Raw genomic sequence first — 26,778 nt, 5'->3', positions numbered from 1 at the left:
CTAGGTATTTACTAAGAGAAAACTCCCAGAGTTTAGCATGAGTTTTCAGCACAAGCTTTAAAGTGAGCTTTTGACACCTGCCTGTGCTAAATGCCACTTCTTGGGAGGAGGGTGGTCAATCCTGGGAATTGTCCTATGTAGTAAAAGTGATAATCCAGAGGGTGTTTTGGTGTCCTCTTGCATCAAGACTTGTCATGGGGTGGAAATGAGGCACAGAGGAAATCCAACACATATGCAGGGTGTATACGAGCCCAACAAGTAAGAGGGAAAGATGTAGGACTGAAGGGTCCTAACAGATGCCACTAGTAAAGACAAAAGGACAGACTGCTGGTTTGACCTCACGGATACAGATTAAGACAAAAATGAATCGATGCTCTTCAAGGTTTTACAAGAGCTACCACACATGTCACACTCTTGTAACTGTAGATGTGTACACATGTGACACCTAGATATTACCACATATGTCACGCTGTCATAACTGTGTGTGTGTAGACACGCAACACTTAGACACGACTTTGAAATCATAATGGAGATAAAGGCAAAAATAAGACTCCTGAGACAGAGTTTGGGCAGTGTGTGTGTGTGTGTGTGTGTGTGTGTGTGTGTGTGTGTTTGTGTGTGACATCCATCACCACACAAACCAGACAATGGAGATAATGCTCCTTTGTCAGGATGGGTCTTGAGTCACAGGGATCCTGTAGTAATGCAACCTTGAAAACGACCTTTAGAAACTTGAAAAGAACCATTGGGAATTGCAGAGGTCACATTGGACAAGTAGCTGAAGGAGCTAAGATGGCTCTAATGTCCAGAAAACAGGGCAGGGTGGAGGTGACAGCTTCAGAAGTGTGCAAAGGTGCTGGGTGAGGAGAGGCGCGGGTCTGTCGAAGCCACTGAGGAGCAGGAAGAGAAGCCATGGAGAGGACACCCTAAAGCACACGAGGAGCTAGGGGAAGATGAGACTTGCCACAGCGAGGGGTGGGGAGGAGACAGCTGTGCTTGGATCTGTCAGTTGGAGGAGAAGCCCTGATAGAGATGAGAAGCAGACAGGTGGCCCGAGTTGACCCTGGAAGGCAGTGTGAGAGCTTTAGTCTGAGTCTGCAGTGAGGTACAGTCAGCCCAGCGTTCATCTGATGGAAACACAAAACGTGAATGAATGTAAGAGTCCCGCATCTCACATGCAGTCCACTCTGGGGGCAGAGCCATGGGCATTTTCTCTTTATCTTTGCTGCTATTTATGTGTGTGTGTGTGTGTGTGTGTGTGTGTGTGTGTGTGTGTTTATGCAATTGGCAAGCAAATGCACACTTGTGCAGGGTCTTGCAAGGAGACAGTCTTGACCTACCCATACAAGCGCCCCTACTCTGGCAGAAGCCACTGGAATGAAAAGGTCAGTGATGCCACAGGCAAGAGCATGCATGGGCTGCTATGAATAGCTGGCAAGTGAAAATCCCCCAGTAAAAGGTTACAGTCCATGGAGTATGCCAGCTGACGAGACTTGACTGCAAGGCTGACACTGGGGACCATGGGGTAGGGAAGGGCTAAGACCCAGAATGGTAGTGACATGAGCAAGCCATGTCTCCCTGAAGTTCAAACATCAAAGTCCTAACCCCTGGAGCTCAGAATGTGACCTTATGGAGCCACAGGACTACTGCAGATATAATAGGATGAGGTCATACTGGAGTGGGTGTAAAAAGGGAGAGATTGGATACAAGGACAGCTATGCACAGAAAAAAACCCTTGTGAGGGTAGGGACTGAGTGATGCAGTTTCATGCCAAAGGGTGCCAGGAAAATCTTAACCAAGGGACAGGAAAAGGGCAGCTGTCCCTCAAAGAGCTGAGAAGGAAGCAGGCTTGTCTAACTTTGACCTCAGCCCTGTTGCCCGTAGAACTGCAAGACTGTAAATTCCTGTTGTTTAAGCTACACAGCCTGTAGTATCTTGATACAGCAGCTCTACAAATGACTACAGGTAGGTTCAGAGGATGTGGCAGCAAGGATGCAGGGACAGCGAGTGTGTGCAGCTGGCAACAGGGCCTGCGATCTGCACCTGTTATAGGGAAATCAATGGACGCGAGCATCCCGACTCTTGCAGTAATGTATTTTAACCGCAGCATCAGGATGCGGACCTTTTGTAAAGTTTCTGGGGCAAACAAAAAGGTTAATGGCAGCTTAAGGACAGCGGGGTTCTCGAACCTGTCTGTGTCCCAGCTGTCTCCTGAATGTATGTACTGCCTTTCCTCTTCCAGCATCCAGGGCCTGCCCGGCTCCATGAACCCAGCCTCAGAGAATCTGGGGCTCATGGGCACAAGGGCTACTTTTGCTTCTTCCCACTTTAGGCTCTTCCTCTTTCAGCTGCTAAAGGGGAAACCGAGGCCAAAGACAGTTTTCTCTCTCACATTTTCTTACCTACTCTTTCTGTGGGAGAAGAATCTAATTGTAACTCAGTGGCCATTTCCACACTGGACATTGTGTGTATAAAACCCCAGGACCTGTTTGTACCTCATCTCTCCTGTCCCTCAACTCCACCCTCCTGTGCCAGCCCTCGAGTGATTTCCTGCTCTGCCAAAGCTGGTGGCTGGTGTGATTTGAGTAAAACGCTTTGCATAGTCCCTAATGACTAGTTAGTAGGCGTCGGCTCCTAACAACTGCCTTCCCGAGACTACTCTGCAAAGTGGTCTTCCTAGCGAAGAGGAGGAGGAAACCAAGCCTCTGAGTGTACGAAATGGGCCTTATGGCTGCAAACAGCAGGACACTGATGTGACTATGCACTGGAAGGAGGGTCAAGACAGAACCCAACAGAGAGAGAGGAAGGCGCTTTAAATTCATCGGGCTCGTTACCCCAGCCAACTGGGAGCAGCTCTTTCTGCAGTCAGTGGTTCTCAAAGATACAGTGCTAGCAGTTACCAGCAGTTATAGCAAACTGAAACACTCATGTTAGGGAAAGAAAGTCTAAGAAAGAATATCTTCTGGGAACTGAGACGTCACTGCTTTCAGTGACATTATATTTGTTTCCAAGACATAAAAGTTCAGAACAGGTAGAACACCTGCTCTACTTCAGATTCCCAAGGTATGGATGGGTAAAAGTCTCTCCAGGACCATTTACTGACTCACTGAAATCCTACTTACGAGGCTTTTTGTGGGAGCCTGCAAGTTCATCCAGGTTTCTAATATATGTGTTGCTTCCAAAGACTACGTGCTTACATGGCTGATAAAGCACATTTAAATCGCTTCAACAAATATGTGTTGCATGACAGCTTTCTGCATGAGGGCTGGGACACTGATGTATAACAGACCCAACCATACTCTGTACTGGGCAGTGTTTGTCTGGAAAGCATGGGGGCGGGGGATGCACTTATGGTTAAGGCCTTAGAGAAGAAATACCCAGGGATCATGCATAATAAAAGCAAAGTAAACTTGAGATTGTAACATGGGAGCCAAGGCCTCACTGGTGTAATACTTGGCAAGGCAGGGGGGGGAGGTGTCATCATAAGTTACTATGGGCATTGGCTTCTCACTAGAGGGTTTGTGGTATTCCTGAGCGAAAAACCGGGATGTAACCCGGTTTTATGATAACTATAGATTGAAAACATTGATAAATCCATCATGCCCAAAAGAAGTGATTGCTCAAGTGTCCTCAGATCTTCCTGCCTCTTTATAGCAAGACTCTTTATGATTTTTCAGATCCTTTTGCCACATGCTGTCTAGTTTAGGTGCCCACCCCGGCCCTGGGCTGGCCAGCATGTGTGGTGGTATAGTGGTAGAGTGCCTCTGTTGACTTCAGCATCCTTGGGCCTCCACCCTGACAGCCGGAGTCCAGCCACAGCCGGACAATGCTACTGGACCAGGAAGGATTCACAGTAAGGAAAGGAGATCAGCAGAGGCCATATGGCCATGCCCAGAGAACACCCTCCATTCAGCGAGCCACATCCTGATCTTCAACTGCCCACAGGGGTGCAAGCCCAGTGAAGTCCAAAGGAATTCCCTGGCCAGCCTTGATCTTGAGAACAAAAGTGAACGTCTACCTTTTGAGCCCCTAAGTCCTGGGATGGCTTTTGTTTTCTCTTTTTTATTTCTTATTTTGAGTCAAAGTCTCACTCTGAAGTCCAGGCTGGGCCCAAACTCATTCTGTAATGAGGAAGCAATGGATTTTCGGTCCCCTTGATTCTACCTTCCAGGCACTAGGATTACAGACAGGTGTGCAGCACCAAATCTAGGGCTCAGATCTGGAGTTCTGTGAATGCTTGGCAAACATTCTACCTACTGAGTAGCTTCCCCTGTCCCCGGGGTAAGTTTTCAGATAATGAATGAAACTACCAATTCCTAATACTCTGATTGGTGTGCTTTTCCATATAGAACCCAACCACCCTTCCTAGGGCTAGGCTGTGATTTGTGAATAACTGGGAAATCTGACAGAAAGAACAGTCTCGAAATTACTAGGAATTATTTTAGTTATCCATGAGAAGAGCCTGTGTGTTCAGTTCCCCCTGCTGGCTTCGTAGGCTCCTTCAGAGCACGAAGCTGGTCCCCATTGGGGACAACCATAAAGAAAGCTAAATGTACAGCAACAGTTCCTCCATCGCATGAACAAGGAAATCAAAAAGACTTTAAATGCCTTTGTAGGTAACAACAATCTGGGCTCAACTGTAACTACCTACAATATCAGGTCAGCGACCTGTCCTTGTTACAGGTGTGCCAAGAGCAAGCAACGGGATATTACCATGACTGCTAGGCTTAATTCAAATGTGGGAGTGGCCAACCCTGTCTCTGCAGTTTCTAAAAAGTGGGGTCTCACAGTGAGTCCAGGAAAGAAGCCACAGCTATGATTAAACTACAAAGGGATGCTAAGTGGCAGCCACCCAACAAATATGTTCAAACTCCTGCAGTTCAGCCAGCTAGAGACAGGCTGTGGGTGCGCAAGGGACTGACAGGGAGTTTACATCTATAGAATTTTCTAGATGTAAAGCCTGCCAAATCCAACACAGTTCTAGCTGTCTACTCATTTGCTCCATGGCATGAGGCCTGGGTCGGTTGGGTGTTGCTAAGTCAGAGCTAGAGCCAGCTTTCCCTCACGAGCTCCACCAAGCTTTGTTGGGGGAAAAGTCTATGTGGTTGGTGGAATCTACTCCAGCTATGTCTGGGGAACGGGCACCCATGTGACTGCCTCGTTCTCCAGTGGTGAAAAGAGAAAAGAAAATCGGAAAACAAGCTTGAAGGAAGAAGACGATGTTAGCTACTATCCAGGCAATGAGAAGGACCCTCAGCAGGTTCTTTTCTTTACTGGGCCAAGAACAATTAATAACAGATGATGCAACAAAGAACATCCAGTGAATGCTGTCTTGTAGCCACTAACTGGTACACAGAAATGACATCATTAATCTTGTAGCCACTAACTGGTGCACAGAGATGACATCTTCAGTCTCATAAGTCACTAATTGGTGCACAGAGATGACATCATCAGTCTCACAGTCACTAATTGGTGCACAAAGATAACATCATCAGTCTCATAGTCACTAACTGGTGCGCAGAGATGACATTAGCTTGATGAACATAAGGTGCTAAGTCTGTAGTCAAGTTTTCAGATGTGGACTTAAAGCCCCTCTCCGAGTGAAGATGACCCCCGGGGGTCTGCAGATCATTAGCACCAGTACTGCAAAAAGTGACACGTTCATGGTCACTTAGTTAATGTTCATGCTCATTGTTAGGGTTTCTGCAGTCTTTGGAACCATTAGGGAATGACACACAGCTTAAAAAAAAATCTTAGGGACCTAGCTAAATGAGGCATCAGTTAACACCAGGGACATAATGCATAGCTGGAAAACACAACCAATTTTCTAAATGTGAAATAAGATAATTTTTTGGAGACCACAAGGTTTAAAAAATGCACATTAAGAACATAGTTACCTCTGTTGGTTAAAGCTATATTTAACATATATGAATACTAGAGTAAATCTGCCTTATTCCATATGGATATTCTCAAGGCATCACACACATGCTCACTGGTGGTAAAGGCACACATATATTAGGCACCCCATCACAAAACTTCCCCTAATGACTTCCTATATCTATGCTGCTCTTCCTTGTTGCCCCATCCTCTGGCCGCCTGTCTGTCTTTGGTTTCCATGTGTCCAGCAGATCTCTTCCTAGACTCAGGCTCTAAGTTCTGATTGGTTACCTGACTCTGACTCCAGCACGTGGCAGCCACCTCACACCTGTTAAATTCAGTTCTCTGTGTTATAACACATGGCTATGTTCACCTTCTCTTCATTTCCTTCTCAAGGGCTGGTCCTTTGTTTTCTTACTACCAGGCCCTAAGCCCTGTCAAGTCTGGGGTGGGAAAGGTCCTCTGCTTTGCCTTTGGTTTACTTTGCTATTTCTCAAAGCTTTCACTGGCAGAAATCTGCTAACACTACAGTTCTAGAATGGACACTGAACACACACACACACACACACACACACACACACACACACACACACACTTTCCCATTGGCTACATGTACTTAGGGAGAGGTGTGTAGCTGGCCATGTCTTTAGTACACACTTCACTTCTAGTTACGTGAGGTTTTGGAAAGCCAGCACGATCTGTTCAGTACACACACGTTCTCTGAGCACTGGGCAGTGGGGACTGAGCCATTTGGAGTGAGAAAGACAATGGTAATTCTAACTCGCATTCTTCTGCAGTGTCTGGGAGGGTGATTTATGGACTAAAATCACACCATTCAAAGAGGAGGACAGATGCCAGCTGTACAAATGGTGCATTTTGCACAGGTAAAATAATCCACATCCATTCTTATCATCATGACATAGGAAAGTAGATGAGCTCGATTCATGAGAACATCTACTAGATGTTTGGAAAGCCTTGTGCTGGGGCCAGTAACAAATACCTCAAAGAGTGAAATAAAGAGCAAAGCAAAAAGGGACCACAAAATTGGCTACTAACTGAAAAAAACAAAACAGAAAATAACATGGCAGTGCTAAAACTGTAAATCAAATGCTAGATAGAAACAGACATTAATAGGCAAGAAAAGTGACTACTGGGGACATAGATACAGACAGATGACAGAGAGGAGCACACACACACACACACACACACACACACACACACACACACACACACACACACCTTGGGTAGCTCAAGGCACTGAACTCAGGGCCACACACAGGTTAGACAAATGCTCTACCACTTTAGTTTTAAGCTCCAGCTTTGGGCAAATGTTAGAGAAGAGGGTGAAATTCTTGGCTCCATTTCAGATGGAAGACTAAGAAAAACTTAGAAAAGGTTCTATTCTAATAAATTAAGGCCTTCAGAGCCAGTCTGTGAGAACTTCTAGTCCCTATTCTCTGTGCTCTTGGATGTCCTTACAAATGCCAAGAAAAGTTGGGGCGGGGAGACGGTTCAGTGACTGCTTCACACACATGAAGATCTGAACTGGGATCCCCAGAACCATGTAAAAAGATGTGGGCAGTGCACATTGACAGCACCAATGTTGGGAGGCGGAGCCAAAAAGATCCATGGAGCTTGATGGCCTGCCAGACTAGGCAGACTGGTGAGCCAACGGTGAGAGACCCTGTCTCAAAACAAACAAAATGGTGTCAGCAGGGCTAATGAAGACAACTCATGTTGACCTCTGGCTACACACACACCTGAAAGCATATGCTCATGTACACATGCAACACACACATACAACACATGCAAACACACACACACGTACACATACAACACACACATGCACATGCACCTGAAAGCACATGCTCATGTACATACATGCAACACACACATACAACACATGCAAACACACACACATACATATACACATACAACACCTATACACATACACGTACAACACACACACATATGCACATGCACCTGAAAGCATATGCTAATGTACACATGCAACACACACATACAACACATGCAAACACACACACACACATGTACACATACAACACACACACATGCACCTGAAAGCATATGCTCATGTACACACATGCAACACACATACAACACATGCAAACATACACACACAACACATGCAAACACACACACACATGTACACATACCACACATACATACATACATACATACATACACATACAACACACACACACATGCACATGCACCTGAAAACATATGCTCCACACATATACATCACATGCAAACACACACACACATGTACACATACCACACATACACATACAACACACACACATACAGCACACACACCACGTATAATAATACAACACACACCATATATACACATACAAACACACACACACACATACAGACTTGAGGAAAAGAGTTAAGTTCATTAAAGTGGTGAAACAATAATACCTAAAGAAACAATCAGACCAGTTTGTCTGAAAAAAGACTATAGAGAAGTTTAGTTCATGCCCAGATCTCTCTGTTGCACACTTCTACTCTGGCGTTAAGCTCAGTGTGTTTGTGGCTTTCTTGTTGGCATGTCCTGCCCAGGGTGTGTACATGATAAGAACTGCTGCTCACTTGGGCTCAGCCCCTGACATAGATGCTGGAAGGCACAGGGCTTCTCACTTCAAGCAGAGGTGAGTATGTGAGGTCTTCACATCTGCGTCAGTGTCCCTTGCCACTTGTCTAGTCAGGAGCTGCCTGTTTCACACTCCTTGGGAGGCGAAAATGGACTTGGGTGTACACTACCAGTGAAATGCACCTAGAGCAGAAAACGGCACCGTAGGAGGTGTTCACTGAGGTGAGCAAATAGTAAGAGGAGGAGGGGCAGGGGAGAGCTGCGGTACAGGGTATGGAAGACAAGATCCGGAAGATCTTACAAACTCCTGAAAGGAGGAGAGAAGAATGTGTGCATTGATGCTCAGCGCAAAAGAGCAGAAATGATAGAGATTCAGGGCTGCGGTTGCCAGTGAGGCCGCAGAGGGAAGGCTCCAGAGGGGGGTTCAAAACCAATAGCTATGTCCTTCTCAGAAGGTAGTAAGACCATTTGTTTGGTGGACAGAATAGAAGGATTAACTGTGGCCGGGTGGTGGTGGCACATGCCTTTAATCCCAGCACTCGGGAGGCAGAGGCAGGCGGATCTCTGTGAGTTTGAGGCCAGGCTGGACCGACAGCCTACAAAACAATACAGAGAAACCCTGACTTGTAAAAAAAGAAAAAAAGAAAAAAAAGAAGGATTAGCTGTAAAAAAAAATAACAACAACAACAATAACAAAAAGTCAAGTGCAATAAAAATAACTATTTAGCCTAAGTGGGATAAAGAGTACGTTTGATTTAAATTTAAGATCTTGTCATTTTAAAATTTCCATTTTTAAAATGGAACAACAGTTGGCTGGGGCTATATCTCAGTTGGGAAAATGCTTGCCTGCTGGGCTCGTGGCCCTGTGATCCATCCCCACTGCACAAACTGAGTGTGGAGGTGCGCGCCTGTAACCAGAGCTCAGAAGGGTGAGACAGGGGAGTCAGAAGTTCAGGGTCAGTCTCAGCTCTACAGCATGTCTGAGGCGCCTTGGATTCATAATTCCTACTCTCAAAAATGCAACACAACACAATGAGACAGTAAAGCGTAGATTTAACATTTTCCTCATGACTGTCAATAACCTAGTTGGCTCAGTTTTTCTCTTTCTGGTAGTTGACAGTCAGTCATGAGCAATCATCCCAAAGTCTCATCCAACTGTGGATAAAACAGGGGAAGTTGGACATATGTAGGGTCCAAATAAAAAGATTAACAGCAAAAAGGAACTAATTCACCTATTTAGACAAGACCCTTATTTTAAGAGGTAGGACAGTTTCCCAGTACACACGTGGTCTTTGGGAAAAACTCAAATCAAACGTAGCAGCAGAAATTGTGTCCGAACACTTGCCATCAGGGTGTATGCTGACAGAAAGAAAGGTGCCCCCTCTGCCTGCCCACTCCCTGAGCTCTTAAGCACAAACGGAATGTTGAGGGTCGGCCCTCAGCCAAATACACTCCCCAGCAGACCTCCTCTCCTCTGCGCTGCTCTTAGAACAAAGTTCTATGCCACATTAGAAAGGAAAACCACGAAGGTTCCCTATTTACTCTCCAGCTCACAACTTCGTGAGCAAACAGTGGCTTTCTATGAATGAACACACCCCAAGTGTTTGGGTTAGCGCATTTACTTTGTGTCATTCACGCTTCCCATACAACCAGCAACCATTTAAGGTGCACAGTGGGCTCACGAAGCACCACTCAGAGTGCGTTAGGCAACTGGCTTCAACAGATGGGCCCTGCCCGTTTTACCCCAGGCAGACAAAGCTGTTTTAAAGCCAAGATACACCGAAACCACACCCTGTAGGTTCTGGAAGGCAAGAAGGCAGAAGAAGCCCAGCTGTGATACAACATGCTATTCCTGGGTCCTCAGGAGCATGTATACAGCTGCTGTAGCTGGGATCTGGCTTTCTTGTTTCAGGGACAGCCTTCAAGGGCGGTTAGGCATGCTTTTGAATAAAGCAGCATCCGGGAGCCCTGGAGAAAATTAATCTCAATGGAACAACCTGTCATTGATTGGTTTTCAACAGTGCTAAGCATGGGTTCAAAATAACAGCCACCATTATTTCTGTTCTTGAGTTGCTATAATGCAGGTGTGTCTGCTATTCAGTCCACCTCCAGGAATGCTATTTTTAGGCACTATTGCTGAATACCATTAGGTTCTAATCCTATTTTAGATTTTATCTATAGATGAAACAACTCACTCTCAGACTTTGGGAATCACATAAAGCTACAAAGCTTTCCAGAAAAAAGTGTTTTAAAATTTTACTGATCTAGGAGAGCACAAACTTCAATCCTCTTTTCCCCTGAAATTTTCATGAGGAAGGTTTAATAACTACTGAAGAAGCCACTTAGCCTGCAACTATATTTAAAGCAATTGAGGAGAAAAAGGAACGGCCACAATTAGATAGATGACCAGTGAGGGCCGGAGCCTTACCTATCAGAGTGTGAAAGATGGCGGCGATGGCACCAGCCACCACCATGCACAGGACGGCTTTGGTCCTGTCTCTCTTGCTGTTCACAAATACCAGGCCCACGTTTTTGAAGTCACTCATGGGCCCCGTGAAGAACTTCATCAGAGAGTACGCCAGCCCGTAGCTGGCCAGCATCTCCACCGCATCTTCCTTGACGGCAGCGATGCCCCGGTTCAAAGCCTGCCAGGGAGACAAGAGCCAGCATGAGAAACAGTGCCGCATCTCTGGAGAATCCCATCTCCAACCTGGGACTTGACAGATGAGCTTTCTGGGCAAACGACGGGCAGTGTATAGGGCAGGTCTACTCATACATTTGTAGAAAATACTGGCTTTTTATTTTTTTGTCCATATTAGCTTCAGTCTGAGTATCTTTTTGCGGGAAGATACTTACCTGCTGGGGAAAGTAACAAACCCAACAAGCATTTGTGAGCATCAAAAAGACAGTTTAAAAGTTGACATTTTAAAACTCATGGCAGTGATCCCAGCATACTGGAGGTTCTTGGGTTCTAGTCCGGCATGGGCTACTTTGCTCATGTTCACCTGCCCACCTTCCCCTGACCCCTTTTCTCTGATCGTCTTCATCCTCCTGAAGCAGTCCTCACTCTACTCTCATGTCACACGAGCACACATGTAGTTAAGTCTAGACCCGCATAAGAGAAGCGTGCAGTATGCTGTCCTCCCAGCTACCCGCTCTGTTCCCATCTGCCCTGTCCCTTCAGACCTTTGCCTCCCTTCACACAGCAGTTATACACTGTTTACAATAGACGCTATTGTTAGAGTAGCTGTAAGTTCTTGGGAAAAGTGAGTGAAAACGACAGTTCTCTTTTGTCCCCTCCCCCACAAACACAGCACCTCTCCCCCACTATCCTGGCCCAGAATGGGACATTTCTAAAAGTGATGATCCTATATTGACACACGCCATCACTCCTCTGTGGTCAACAAGAGGGCTCATTCTTTGTGTCCTACATTCTGGTTGGATTTACTGAAGTCTAATGACATGTATCCACCATCACAGAGTCATCATTTAAAATAATGACACCCTCAAGCCTTTACCTGTCGTGTTCACTCTCCCAACAGACACACAGTCACAATCATAAAAGCTGTGTTCAGGATGCTAAGTCAAAGCAGCAATGCGTTTTCCCAGTCTGCCCCATTCCTACCGAGCAAACAGTAGTTCATAATTTTCTCCATAAACAGCTGTGGCACAGCCTAAGTGCCACTTTGCAATACTCCTTAAAGATGGCGTGCAGAGCATTATGTGAGCCAATGAGTGTGTGAAAGAGGAAAAGCTGGACTCACACAAAGCCACGATGGCTCTTCAAGCATATAATACTTAAGAATCAGTATGCATAGATTTTTAGCAAAAAGCAAACTCATTCTATGTTCCACTGGCTGTCAATTGTAAAGTATGTTATTTAGTTATGTAGCACTAAGTAGGGATGAAACCCTTCCAATTATAATCAGATGCCAACTGCTTATAAAATATATTCAGATGGCAGACATGCTATGGGTGTGTGTGTGTGTGTGTGTGGTGGGGTATTTCATGTTTCAGTGAAAATTATTCTACAGGTCAGGTCTCTAATACAACACACTGTCAGTGTTCAGGCTTTGAAATTCCAGGGCTTTGATCCCTCGCTGACACTTTGTGTTATTATCTTTACTAGGGATGCTGCTGAGTCCCACACTGGACACCTACAGAGAAGGGCATCCAATGCAACGCAGTGCTGGGAAGTACGAGATGCATGTTTAGGAAATACCACTGTGTGAAACAGTTTCAGAAAAGCCCAGAACAGAAATGCATGACAGCTGAGGAATTAATTATTTTGCTGACAAAGATGAAATTATAATGCTATTTGGGACAAGTTTTTTTTTCAATTACATCTTTAACTTATTTTCTTTTTCCCTACAATGACTTTATATAATCCACAAGAACATTCTTAGTGTATGTAGAGTAGTGATAACTGTTTTTGTTTGTTTGTTTTAAGTAGCAAGCTTTTCCTTCTATCAAAGCAGATCAAATACCTTAACACCATAGGGCAAACTAAAAACCAGGAAACTCTCAGGTAATGAATCCCATTTTTGACAGGAGGGCAGAGAGGATGCTGGGAAGAAGGTGGAGACGCCAGGAGATGCAGAGCAAGCAGGATGGGCAGTACACAGGTGAGGGAAAAAAGCCACAAGGCAGAAAATAAATGAATAGAAGTGGGTTAATTTAAGCTATGAGCTAGTTAGAAAAAAGCCTCAGCTAAGCTTGAGCTTTCATAACTAATACAAGTCTCTGTGTTGTTTCTTGTGAGCTGGTGGCCAAGAGAAAAATGCAACTACAGGCTCCTGCTACGCTTCAAGGCTCACCAACTTGATCACCCGCCAAGTTAGTCTACTGCAAACCTGTGATGGATGCAGGTGGTACCCATCACATCCCACAGATCCCTAGGTGGCAGGAAGCCAAGAACCAATAGTCATGGGTTATGAGGACGAGACCCCTGCTTCCAAGTGGGTCGCTCTGATACAGTTCCCCATGGGACCTGGAAGTAGACTCCATGCGACACCAAGCTTCGCTTCCTCTCCTCAGCACCCTACCCTGCTTGCTCCACTCTTCAGAATGTGTTTGCTCATTAGTTTATGATGTACAGGAAGCTGTTCTCCTTGGGTCTTGCTCCACTAAGAGTTAACTGAGAAGAGTTTTTAATTGCTAGCTCCTCAGCTTCCCAGTCCACAGTGCCAACATTACATCATGAATCCCCTTTCAGCCTCTTAGAAACGGTATAGTTTAAACCCTCCCTCATCTTTCCTAAAGTCTATGAATCTTAAATGTCTTTTTAAAAACATTTATGGATTTTTATTTATTGATACAAATTTAAGGTCAACTTTGTTATAGGTATATTTTTACTCTTGTTTAGATACTGTGTATATAAAGCTTTTTAAAAATGTAATGCATAATTAAATACAGATTACAGATAGTAATCTATAATAGTCAAAACTTATAGTTATGTTTGTTAGATTTTCTTGATGTACAGAGATATATTTCAACTGAATAGGTAGTCTTCAAAACCTTTCAAAGACCTACAGAATATGGCATTTAAAATTATTTTTTCAGGGCTTTTCTTGACAAAGAGTCACAACTGCTTCTGGTAACACCAATTATGTCAAAGAGGAAGATGGGCATCGAAGAAACTCATTATGGAGTTTGCCTTCAATATGGCGAGACTAGTCATTTGGGTAAGAAACTGCTCTTTCCTGGATTGTTTGACTGTTTGCTATATAAACTGGACATGCAAGACCCATAGGAAAGTGACTACTGAACTTGCCAGAACAAGATGGGGCAGTCCTGCAGGGTTCCTGCTTCATGGAAAAGTCTGCTAGACATTCTGCAGGACACAGAGAAGAACGACTGACAGACTGCCAATACAGGTGGACAGTTTAAAATTTCCTGCTTTGCTGAGAAGTCTTCCAGACACACTGTGGCCTATGGGCTGAAGATGGATGCCCCAACGTTACAGAGGAACTTTGGGTGACTGTCTAGGCAGCAAGATGTCTCTGTCAATTCTAGAGTTTATATATTATCCTTCTGAGGTCTTTGATGGAGTTGAAGACCTAGAGCTGAGGAAGGAGGGAGGAAGGTCTCTGCTGATGACAGCTGCTGGCAAGGCTGAGAAGTCTCACTGAGTCCAATAATATGGCAATTTGAGGAAAGAGCACAGGGTCCACAAAGGCAGGCTTCAGTTGGAATCAGCTTCTATCTCTAACTGCTGAGTGAGTCACTCAAATGACCTTGGAAGAGAGACAGGCAGGCCGTGCACAGAGCACCAGTTATTAGACTAGCAAGGACACTGACAGCAAGGACTTTTAGTACCGAAATCTACGGCCCATGAGACATCCCACTCTTCTAACGTTTGGAGTGATGTTGTTAAATGCTACTTCACTTAAAAAAAATCAAACTTTAATACTGAAATGCACGAAAAGTTTCAGAAGTACATGTGCTACATTAACATTTTAGCTTTTATTCCCCTTTGTAGCAATTTCTTCCAATCTGTCCATATTGTTAATTTTATGATTTTCTTGATAGCAGAATATTGTTGTTATGAAGCACCATTGATCATTCCACGGGATTTGTTGTGCGCATCTTTAGCCTTTGTTATTTACCCATCTGCAATAAAATTATTTTGTCCTACTTTATGGCTTTGTTTACACACTTAACTTTTTTACTTAATCTTCCAGGAACTTTTGAGAGATGGATCAAAATTAACTTCCTCCAAACAGCTTACATTTCTTCCAAACCTCACACGGGACAAACCATTCATCTTCCACTCATTTGTGATGACTTCTTACCATCTGTTGGGTTTGACATGTCCTTCAGCCTCCTGTTGTTTGTACCATCTATCCTACCTATCTCAATCACTCCCTTCCTGACGTATTGTACATTCACTTGTTGTCGGAGCTCTCTGTTGCCTCTGAGTACAAGCTCCAGGGAGCAGAGACCTACATTTCAATGCTCTGTCCCCAGAGCCATAGCACGGCAGGGGGTCCCATGTATGACAGGAGGATGGACAGACTGAAGGATGAAATGAGACAGGTGTAAGAAGTATAAACATGCACTGTGATGTGTCCTGAAGAAAAGCAATACACCCAGCAGCTGGCAGTCCTAGGAGGAACTCATTTAGAGAGACAAAGAAACCCCCATGAGGTAGCACTGGAGCTGACACCTGAGGGCCGAGGAATCAGTTGGATGAAGAGCAGCAGAGAGGCAGAATATAATGAATGAGAAGCAGACAAGGAAAGTTTGAAAAAGCAGATCATTACAGATAGGGCAAAGAGTGTAGCTCTGTCACCAGCTGTGGTGATAGGAACTCTGTAGAAGAAAAGGGCACAAGCAGGAGATTGAGAGCTCTGGGGGGAATCCAGACCAGAGGTGGTGGCATGGAACTGTAGGCTAGTATAGACAGGTAGAAGGAGGCTAAGTATCTAGAGCAGGCGATGGTCTTCATGATGGGTATGAGGGGAAGATGGATGACTGTTGAGGTTCGTGGTTTGAGTCACTGTTGAAAGGTGCCATACTCACTAAGATAGAGACAGTGAAGGAGAAGCTGAGGCACCACCACAGGCGTGTGGCATGCAGGCAGGCGAGCCCTCTGCATGTGGGCCTCCTTTGTAGTCATGAGTGTGGAGACATTTAAAGCTGGTGGCTTGTGAGAGATCCTCTGGAAAGGCTATAGATAGAAAGGACTATGAAGCCAAGAATCTTTCATGTGAGTCTCTGGGGATGATAAACCCAAGTCTGTCAAGGGCACGAGCACACACACACACACACACACACACACACACACACACACACACACACAGTCCTGCTGGCATGTGACTAGGCTGTACTGCAAAGTTAACTGGGTAGGTCAGAGACCTCTAGACAACACTGTTTGAAATCCAGCTGCATCCTAAACCAAGTCCAATAGAGGCTGCTGTGGTTGGAAAGGAAGATTAGCTATGGCCTTAAGATTCAGCTCAAAAAGTCACTGAGATGTCACTGGGATGAGTGAGGTCTCCATGAAGGCACAACTAAGGCTCACCTGCTGGTACAAGGCTGCTTCCTACACCTTTAGTTTTCCAAAGCAAAGGCACTTGAGCTTAGCCTGTGGCCAAACCTAATGGTACCCTGACACAGGATGATGCTAAAGATGACGCTACCCCTTGCTCACAATTCAGTCATGGAACAGCACTGCTCTCCCCCCACCCCCCACTTCAGACCCCCACCTCAGACCAGCAGCAGTGCAGAGCAGGACTTACAAAAACAGCAACTTCCCAGACACACTGAGGGGTCATGAGCACTTTTGTGTCTCCTGTCCCAGCACTGTCCAGATTCATGGTGGCCTATTTGCTCTTTTGTTTTGATACAAGTTAGCCAAACCACAGGACGTTTATTAAAAATTGAAAACTACACCCTCCAGGGAAACGGCTATGAAACTCATGGGTTTGACCTGGCCTCCCCATGAAACTCATGGGTTTGACCTGGCCTCCCCCGGAAGAACTGTCTAGACAGGAAATCCTAAATTCCCACCTTTTTTTTGGGGGGGGGGAGCTTTTCAAGACAAGATTTCTCTGTGTAGCCTTGGCTGCCCCGGAACTCACTTTGTAGACCAGGCAGGCCTTGTAATCACAGAGATCCACCTGCCTCTGTAAGAACATAACCCGCTTCCATGACAGCCTCCAGCCTCCATAGGGGCTGACAGCAGCTAGTCTATTTCCAGTCCCCCTTATGGTCATCCTCATTCCCTCTTAGAAGGACTGGACCTCCTACTTCTGTAGCAAGGCCATCAGGATAGACTACATTTCTGTTTGCTTGTTCCCTACTGCATGAAAACTAAACAAAACACCTGTGTTCCAGGTCTGTCTTCACCATCTCACTCCTGTTACCATGTAAAGGTCAAATCACTGATCAGACAGATCAAGGGATGTCCTCTAAACGTCTGTGGGGCTGTGCTGTATCCACTCCTATTTGATCTGGTGCTCCTCTCCTGTTTGATCTGGCTTCTCCCCGTCAGGGTTTCTATAGCACACATCTCGTCCATCTCAAGAAGAAACCTCTGGCCTCTGTGCTAGCCACACTTTCTCCTTCTCTCTTTCCTGTTCTGCAATGCTCACGCACACCCCAGGCCCCACTGTTGCACATACAGTGTGCGCTCTGGTCACCTTGAGGCAGAGAGGGACTAGGTTTATTTGTTACCAATTTTCTTGCACTTATTTAACACCATGAATGTCTGAATTCAACACAGGAACAAAGACAAATGATCTAAAACTTATAGATGATTATTAATGGGTACAATCCTAGCTTTGGGCTTGGTTTTATAGGTTACAAAAAAATACAATTCTTCATAGATTTTTATGGCCTTAAAATATGCAAAGTGATAACAGGTTCACTGTTCCTGATATTTGCTGAGTAGACAGGCAGGGTGTCGCCTGCTATGTCTGCCCTGCCACACTCTTGTGCCATACAACTGGGCACTCAATTGTCTCTTAACCATAGTAACGGGAACACAAATAGAACAAAGCACTGAGTCACATGATTAGCCTTGTAAGTGTTAAACTTAGGCACACGTTTTTTTTCTAACTCCCCCTTTTCACTTACTTTGGAAGGCTCTGGAAAACAGTGCAAAGCATTCCCTGACAGAGTCGAGCCATGTTGAGGTATTTAGCTGCCTAAGAAGAAAGTCAAGCTTAGCGACTAAGATCCAGAGAAAATGAGAGAGCCAGTGGAGAGCTGAGTGACTGGGCTGGTCTGGCTTGGAGGTAGAATGCTTACCTACTATACATGAGACCTTGGTTCAACCCCAGAACGGCAAACAAACCTACAAAAGTAGAGGATGAGTGTGCCTCTCACCCTCTGTTGTGAATCTCCAAGTTCTGAAGATTGGGATTGTGAGGACAGAAGAGGGACGGTTAGTTACTCTATGCAGGAAGCACCTAGAGCTGTAGGCTCAGACTGTACCTGAAGACCAGGGCCCTATCAGGAGAAGTGTCTTGCTATTCATTCAGACATGGCTTTTGAAATTCTTCTGCCCTTTCTAGTTGTTTCTAGTGGGATTTGATACTTGATGCTAAAAGTTCCATTTCTTTTTTAAATTTTAGGAGGCTGTTTCCTTCATTTGTCTCATCTTGGATTAGAGGAACCGTGAGACTTACAGGCTAGACAGTCATTTGTCTTGTGTGGAGGCAGTCCAGGATGCTTCCTAACCCTTTTGATAAAAAGATTCTTCCCTCTAAAGCTTCAGGGTGCCTGTCAAACCCATTACATCATGAAACAGTTGAAGGATAGTTTACAAATCTTTCCTGAACTTAACATCTTCAGGAAGGTGACATTTGTGGAGGTGTGGGAATTAGAAGAGCATGGCTAGGTCCAGCCACCTGTGGGGTCAGCTGCTTATAATGATGGGGAGGCCAGTCATTTTGGATGGCAGTCCTCCCCAGGACTCTGGGTTCCTGTAATTTTCCACTGTTATTGTTCTGTGTGTCTGTATTTTAAAAAGTGGTTTGAGCTAAATTGGATCATTTGTCTTCCCGGTGGTTTTCCAGCTACATTTTGTTTTCTCAAGGGTCTATACAGCTCTGTCTAGCTGCAGCTACAGCCAAGAGTTGACACCCACATGTGAGCTTGTGGTTTGAAGGGAACAGTGGGCAAATGAGTCTGGTCTCTTTAGAAGTCAAATACGGCTCGGCACTGTAGGTCTGTATTTAGGGCTTGCTGAAAACCCTGAGATGACCTGGTCCAGTCAAAGGATGACGCTGGTGTTTGCTGCCACTTGTGATACATAGATAAGAGTTTATTACGTAAAATAGAGATCAATTGGGGAGACAAAGGCAAATGAGTTTGAAGTCAGCCTGGTCTACGTGGTAAGTTCCAGGCCAGCCAGGGCTACACAGTGAAACCCTGTTTTAATACATGGACAAGTAACAAACAAACGAATAAATACCAGCCACCAGAAAAGGTACAATGAAGTGTGACATAACTCAGGGTGTTCCTCTCAGAGTCTTCATAGGTCTGGGGTACTAAAAAGCACTTTTAAAAATTACTGTCTTAATTTGAAAACAGATTTAATCATGAAAGGACATATTTTAGTGTCAGAGAACTTCTTTATTTAGACATGAGCCTCGTCTGTGCAGCCAAATTTAACTGAGGAAGTTTGACAAAGAGAGACTATTACTAAGAAAATTCTACTGCTGGCGGCGTGCATGCCTATAATGCCAGCACTTGAGAGGTGGGAGGCAGAGGGATCAGGAGGAGTTCAGGGTCATTCTCGGGCTACATGCTTATCTAAAAAAAATTAGAAAAGGAAAAAAGTAGAAAGACTTCCTGTGCTCAAAAAAACAAAACAAAAAAAAAGGAAGAAAACCCCTAATTTTTCACCATGGTGTCACATTTTTACTGAACCATCTTATTTCCTACTTTTTATACTTACACATGGCCCTCTAATATTTCCTAGTTAATACATCAACATCAATATGATACCCTTTCATGTCAGACCTAAGTTTAAAATGACAGGAGGAGGTGGGGTCATGGCTCAGTTGGTAAAGTGTGTGCCAAACCACCATGAGGACCTATTTCAGACCCCTAACATCTAAGGAAAATCTACTAGTGGGACGCGTGTCTGTACTTCAGGCTGGGGAGGAAGGGATAGGAGGGTCTAAGGATTCGGTCATTCTGCTGGCCTGCCCCTGTCACCTGGCAGAATGCACTCAGGCAGTACGCTGGTCAGCGCAGGGTTCCATGACTACGGCAGTCTGCACACAGGTGCAAAGGACCCCTTTAAAAGACAGACCCCAGCCCACTTACACTCTCTTCCCTGCTGTTCCCGGGGAGCAGACAGGACTTTTCCTGTTTCCCTCTTCTCTTCTGTCCCCTCTGTGTCTCTGTGTCTTTACCTCCTTTCTCTTTCCTCCCCTCCTTTCTAATAAAACTTCTCACTTAAGCTCTGTCTGCCTGGCATGTTTGTCCCTCTGCCTCGGTCACCCTTGCCTACCATGGAATTTGCCAAGGTTCTCCTCTCGCTTTATCATAATAGAGGGTGCTTAGGGGTCTCTAGTCAGCCGGTCTAGACTAATTGGTGAGCTCTGGATCCTTGAAAGAAAGCCCACTAGTATAAAAGTTGCAGGGATAAGCAAAGGTTTTGAGTTGGATGTGGAGGCTGCTCCCGAGGAAACTCATGGCTGGTACTGAAACCTTGTCCAAAGGTCCATGGCATGGGGGGTGAGAGGTCTTAGGGAAAGTCTGCTGTTCTTATCATGTTGTCGAGGTGCTTCCTAACACACATTCTAGCAGGCAGCAATAAGTGGGTTCAGTGGGTTCCAAAACAGACAGCAGAGCAGATAGGGTCTGGGAAGATAGTTTACTGGTTAATAGCACTGGTTGCTCTTCCAAAGGACCCAGGTTCAATTACTAGCACCCACATGGAGGTTCAAAACCATCTTTAAGTCTACTTCCAGGGGGATATGATGCTTCCACTAATCTTCAAGGGTACCACGTGGTACACATACATATACACACATATACAGGCAAAACATTCATACCCATAAAATAAAATAAATAAGTCTATTTTTTAAAAGAAGAGGACAAGATGAAGGGTCTTGTGGGTGGTGACCCGGGAGAGTATGAAGGGAGAGTTGGGGGTGGAGATGATCAAGACACAGTTTATATGTATGATATTGTTGGAGAATAAATAAAAGACATTTTATTAGACAGGCAGTGATGGTGCATGCCTTTAATTCCAGCACTTGAGAGGCAGAGGCAGGCAAATCTCTGAGTTCGAGGCCAGCCTGATCTACAGAGAGAGTTCCAGAACAGCCAGGACTACACAGAGAAAGTCTGTCTCAAAATACAAAAACAAGAACAAGAAGATATTCTATTAAAAACAGGTGGAAAGACAGACAGGTTGTGTCAGCCTCTGGCTTCCATATGCATGCTCACACACACACACACACACACACACATACACACACACACACACACACACACACACACACACGTGCATAGGGACTCGAATAAACAAAAGGCTAATTTTGGGATAGAAAGAGCACTTCTAGAACTTTCCATACTTGCTCTGTCCCTGCAGGCCAGATTTTTCCTGATTACTTTGCCACCTTAGCCTTGGCTGGGGATGTCGGAGCTGCTCATAGTCTCCATTTCCTGATGGTTTAGTCTCTGACTTAAATACCTATTGCTAGGTGCTGTCCATTAACTTCCATGATTTCTGTAAATGTATTTACACTAAGTGAACAACTGGCACTTGGCGCCTCTGAAACCCAGTGACTACACTAACAATGATGAAGAAAGTAGCTGAGCAGCCAGCACCTGCTTTGGGAGACCCTGTTCTCAGATTTTTTTTCTCATAGTTCTGTGATTCAAATCCCAAGGTCAACCTTCTGTTTCAGAAGATTGATGGTGGAATTGTTGTTGTTTTTATTCTCTCTCTCTCTCTCTCTCTCTCTCTCTCTCTCTCTTTCTCTCTCTCTCTCTCTGTCGGTCTCTGTGTGTGTGTTGTATATATGTTTTATTAGACTAATAAGCTTATTAAAACTATATGTGTGTGCATGTATGTGGGGGCAAAGGCCAGATCGGTATACTTTTCAATCTCACTCCACTTTATTTTTGAGTCAGGAAGGAGTGGGGGAGGGTCACAGTATCTAGTGGCAAAGCCCAGGTTTGGCCACTGTCCTGAAGACTGGGCACAGAAGTCCCACAAAGCAGCAGCTCAACGACTCTCCTAGGCTATGGCTCCCAGGGAGCTTCTTGGGGAAAGAACAGAACACCATGCTGTTCCTGTAAATAACAGGGGACACTGGTCCCTGGAAAATACACCTATGGAAGTTAGTGCAACCCCAGTCAAGGCCTCACTGACTCGGAACAGTGGGAGACTGTGAATTCCCATGGATAGTAGGACAGTGGCCTGGCACCAGCTGGCTACAGGGTGGCCTGTGGGTTATGCCCAATGCTGTCGCAGCAGCTCATGCCCTACTAAATGTTCCACAAGCAACTTGCTTGGGTGTTCCTTACTTTCACCCCATCTCTCTGACAGCTGAAGGACAGTTCCCCTCAAGGTTCCCCTTGCCCACTGGGTTATTTCTGTCCTTATAGGTCCTGTGATATTGCCTCTCAGAGTGGATCCCAAAGAAAAAAGAACTTACATGTGGAAGCATTAAATCTTCCCAGTAAAAATGGAAATTACTCTAGAGTATCACTTAGGACATTAATAATATAACTGCACTGCATGTTAGGGGAATAAGCCTCTCAATCTTCTTTAATAAAACTACCATATATTTATTATTTAAAAGGAATCAGTGTCAAGAAAAATAAGAGAACTGAAAGTGTATATTCTTTCTCCATGTCTGATGGACACGTACTCCTGTTTTATTAGACTAATAAGCTTATTAAAACTGTATCAGACTCACAAAATATCTCTCATGAGACAAAATTACAAGATTCTGGGACTACTTCAAACAAGATTTAAAAAAATTTTTCCCACGGATTGCATGTGAACACACACGTGTGCTTGTGTCACAGAGCATGTGTGGAAGTCAGAGGACAACTTAAGGGAGTTGGTTCTCTCCTTTCATGATGTGGGTCCTAGTATCAACTCAGGTCAACAGCCTTGGCAGCAAACACCTTTACTGGATGGCTTGCCAGCCCTTTGAAAAACAAATCATAGAATATGGCTCTTCAAGGACGATAAGGAGACACAAGTAAATGGAGAGTCACACCATCTCTTGATGAGCAAACGACAGAAACACATGAGAAAGGTCTTGCTGGATCGATCTGTGATGGAGTCTGAGCTATAATCTAGGAATTTGGGTTTTCACTCAGACTTAAGGCAAACGATTTTTAACTGCATACAGGAGAAAAGACTAGGAACACACAATGAAGTCCAGAAAGGCCTGGCGCTGTGGGCAGCCAACTGCAGAGAAGGAGGCTCCAGAACCGATGTCACTGTGGCCTAAGCAGGAAAAAGATGCCACACTTCAATGGGAGTTGGGGAAATGAAATAGCCATGCCATGACCATCACATTAAATACTGAAAACAACTGATTAAATCTTCCTGGAATCCAGGCACTTGGAGGCTGAGGTAGGAGACTTGGACTTTGAACCAGTCTGGTCTATAGGGTGAGACACTGCCTCGAAAAATAAAAACAGACCCAGAAAAGAGGAACAAAATGAAAAGCATATTAAGGTCCCGAACCAGCAATCCGCCTTCAGAAACGGATGCAAACCATGGCAGAAAGGCACCAGCAGTCTGGAACAGCGGACAGCTGACAACAATGTGACTGTCCACTGATAGCGAAACACTACAGGGTTTGGTATCTCCACACAGGGGAACAATAGACACAAAGCAGGAAGGGACAAAAGCTCAACACGTTGTGCCAGTAGCAAGCAAAAACAGAAGTAAGCAAAGGTATGTTTATGAGTAGAGAGAAAGAATTAGAGAGGGACATATCACTAGCTGTGAATACGGGCTATTTTAGGACAAGGGCAAAATTACTACACATTGCTGCATTGCTTATTCAAAGATCACAGGGTAATTTCACTGGCGTCACCTGGGGGAAATAAAGAGCTTCACCAAGGCACACAAAATCAATGAGCTACTGTATTTCCTGGTGTACAAATGTAAATACCACCCTCCCTCAAGCAAATGTTGATGCGCTGTCAACATGCTCTCAGAGCTGATGTGGATGCTAAGCAGAGTCCACATGTTGGAAAAGCACCATGATTTCAAGGCTAAACACCAGGAGCTGTGTGCTGCCCAAAAGCCTGCAGTTCCTCAGGACCTCTTCTTTCTCTTTCTGAGTTCAGTACCTAAACTGTGATTTGTTTAAAGCGGGTAAAACAATTACGATGGAGTCTCTAGAGCATAAAGGCATCTTAGCCAGTCTGCAGGTCAATAACAGCTTGCTAGAGTCCCTGAAACTTTACAGACTATCAGTGTTGCCTGCCTGAAAACTATGAGGAGCCGGATGTGGTGGTTCATGTGTGTAACTCCTGCACTTCAGAGGCAGGAGGACTGCCGTGAGTTTGAGGCTAGTCTGTGCTACTTACTTAGTGAGTTCCAAACTGGCCTGGGCTATAATGATATTGCTTCAAAAAAGAACAGACCAAAGCCAAGTGTGGTGACCTGTGCCTGTAATAGCATTTGAAAGGCAGGAGGTTTGCTTCAAGCTGTAGGCCGGCCTGACCTATTGAATGAGTCTCCCAAGCAAACACACAAATACACACAAACAAATGAAAAACACAACCAAAACAAACACAAGCGCTCTGTGCAGCCTATTTGAACTTCCTCAGCTGCTTCCCAGCTGAGTTGAAGAGCAGTGGATGGATGTCTCCTTTTCCCTTCTACATACCTTCTGAGAACAGTTAAGCTGTTCTCCCTGTAACCCTCGAACCACCTGGTACCCCATGACTTCTCCTGGCCCAGAGACTGTTGGCATTTTTTGCTTACTCATAGAAATATTTCACTCACTCAGCTATGCTTAATGATTAGACCTATCTGCCTAACATCATGTTTGCCACAAGCAGTGAACATCTTAACTTTTTATGGCCAATGCACCATGCACATGATCTAGGAGCAAGGAAGATGTGTGCATTAAATGCATGCACATAGTTGGTTGATGTTTTGAGAAATGTACCCCAGGCTGGCCTCCAACTCCCTTTGCAGCCAAAGATTACCTTGAATCCCCGATCCTTCTGCTGCTACCTCAGGAGCACTGGTATGGCAGGCAGTCATCACAATTCACCTCATCCCACACATTTCTTTATAGACTTTATAGCAAACTTTAGAACCAGGGGCACATTTACTGAGGATCAGAGCATGTTTGTAAGGTGGACAGACTCAATGAGCTGAAGACGAGAAGTCAGGGGAAGGGCAGAGTGAACTATATAGGAGAGACAAGGACTGAGCAAATAGTCAGACATGGGCAGGATAGATAGACAAGGCCCACAGTTAGGATTGTAACTCTAGCTGACCAAAATGGGTAGGATAAGCCTTTAGAACAAAGGTCTATGGAATGTGCCCAGCATAGCTGAACAGAAAGAAAAAAAGTGTTTTATGCTTTAAGAGGTCACAGGGGCTGTGTGGGAATGACTACATCTCAGTTCATCCAGCATTATACACACACATACACACACACGTATATCTATGTGTGTGTATGTATGTATGTATGTATGTATTTGTGGGTACATGTGTATGCATATGTCTGTGGATGTGTGTACACATGTATGTGGAGGCCAGAGGTCAACTGTAGGTATCATTACTTAAGTACTGCCCACCTTTTAAAACTTTGTGTACAGGGGTGGACATTTGTTGTTGGAGAGGGTGTTTGCTCATGCATACACATGTAGAGGCCTGGGGTTGACTTTAAGTGTCTTTCTCTATCACTGTCTATCACTTTTGGGGACAGGGTCTCTTACTACCCCTGAATATCACCATTTCAACTAGAGTGGCTGGCTGCCTCCCTAGCACAGGGATAGCCAGTGTGCACCATCACTGGTCATTTTCAATTCCATAGAATAGGACACAGCAGATTTTCAAAGCTCAAATGCATTCAGATTCTCCTATAGTCTTTCTAAAAAATACAGAACAAACCCGTCTCTCTGTAGATATCTGCTTCCATTTGAAGATGGAACTACAGTAAGTAGAACACAACAAACTATTGCATCACTTAGTTTTAATCCTCACAAAAGTATATGGAATGTGAGATTTGTCCCATCTGACTATATTGAATGTTTTCTTGGCTGGAGCAAAAATTGAAGAATTCAAAGAGAAAAACAAGGATGAGGAAAAACAGGAAGTCCCAACTTTGAAAATCATCCAATCTACCTTCTATGCAAACCACAGAAAGATTAGACAAACCAAGTACTTGTTGACATTGGCTGTGAGCTTTGCAAAAAGGACAGAGCCTTAAAATACACCTGGAACAGGACCAAATCACCTCCTCACTGGCTCTTTTCTATCTCTTTGTAAATTGTATTTTAAAGGAACTGCTAAGTAGAACTAGGAAAACAACTTCATATCCATCCCTGAAGAGAACTGTAAGATGTCACTGTTCCTACGTCCCTTCCTATGCATGCTCTGGGGTCTGGCTGCGCATTTCTCATGAGTTGAACTCAAGACATTTAACTTGATTCTTCTGAAATACCAGCAAGATAGTCAGTCTTAGCTCCTATGAAAGGTAGGGAGACAGGGGCTCAGTGGGGAGAGTGATCCCCAAGGCTGCAAAGCCCCTTCAGTTGGGTGAGCTGGTAGCTCACATCTTCCTCTCCCCATATGTAAACTGGGTGATTGTAAG

General features: G+C 44.7%; 1 protein-coding gene across 1 annotated transcript in view; it reads right to left on the bottom strand.

Moving 5' to 3' along the window:
- The window catches only part of Ankh (ANKH inorganic pyrophosphate transport regulator), a 133,564-nt gene that overhangs the window by 45,674 nt on the left and 61,112 nt on the right, over positions 1–26,778 (bottom strand). The window contains exon 2 of the mRNA XM_040757671.1: positions 10,926–11,142. Within this exon, the coding sequence (XP_040613605.1) occupies positions 10,926–11,142 (217 nt within the window). The remainder of the gene's footprint in view (positions 1–10,925; positions 11,143–26,778) is intronic.

Source organism: Mesocricetus auratus, unplaced genomic scaffold, assembly GCF_017639785.1.
Source record: "Mesocricetus auratus isolate SY011 unplaced genomic scaffold, BCM_Maur_2.0 Super-Scaffold_100015, whole genome shotgun sequence".
In the NCBI taxonomy this organism is placed as follows: Eukaryota; Metazoa; Chordata; class Mammalia; order Rodentia; family Cricetidae; genus Mesocricetus; species Mesocricetus auratus.
Note: the sequence above shows the minus strand (reverse complement) of the source record. Positions and strands in the feature narration are given on the sequence as shown.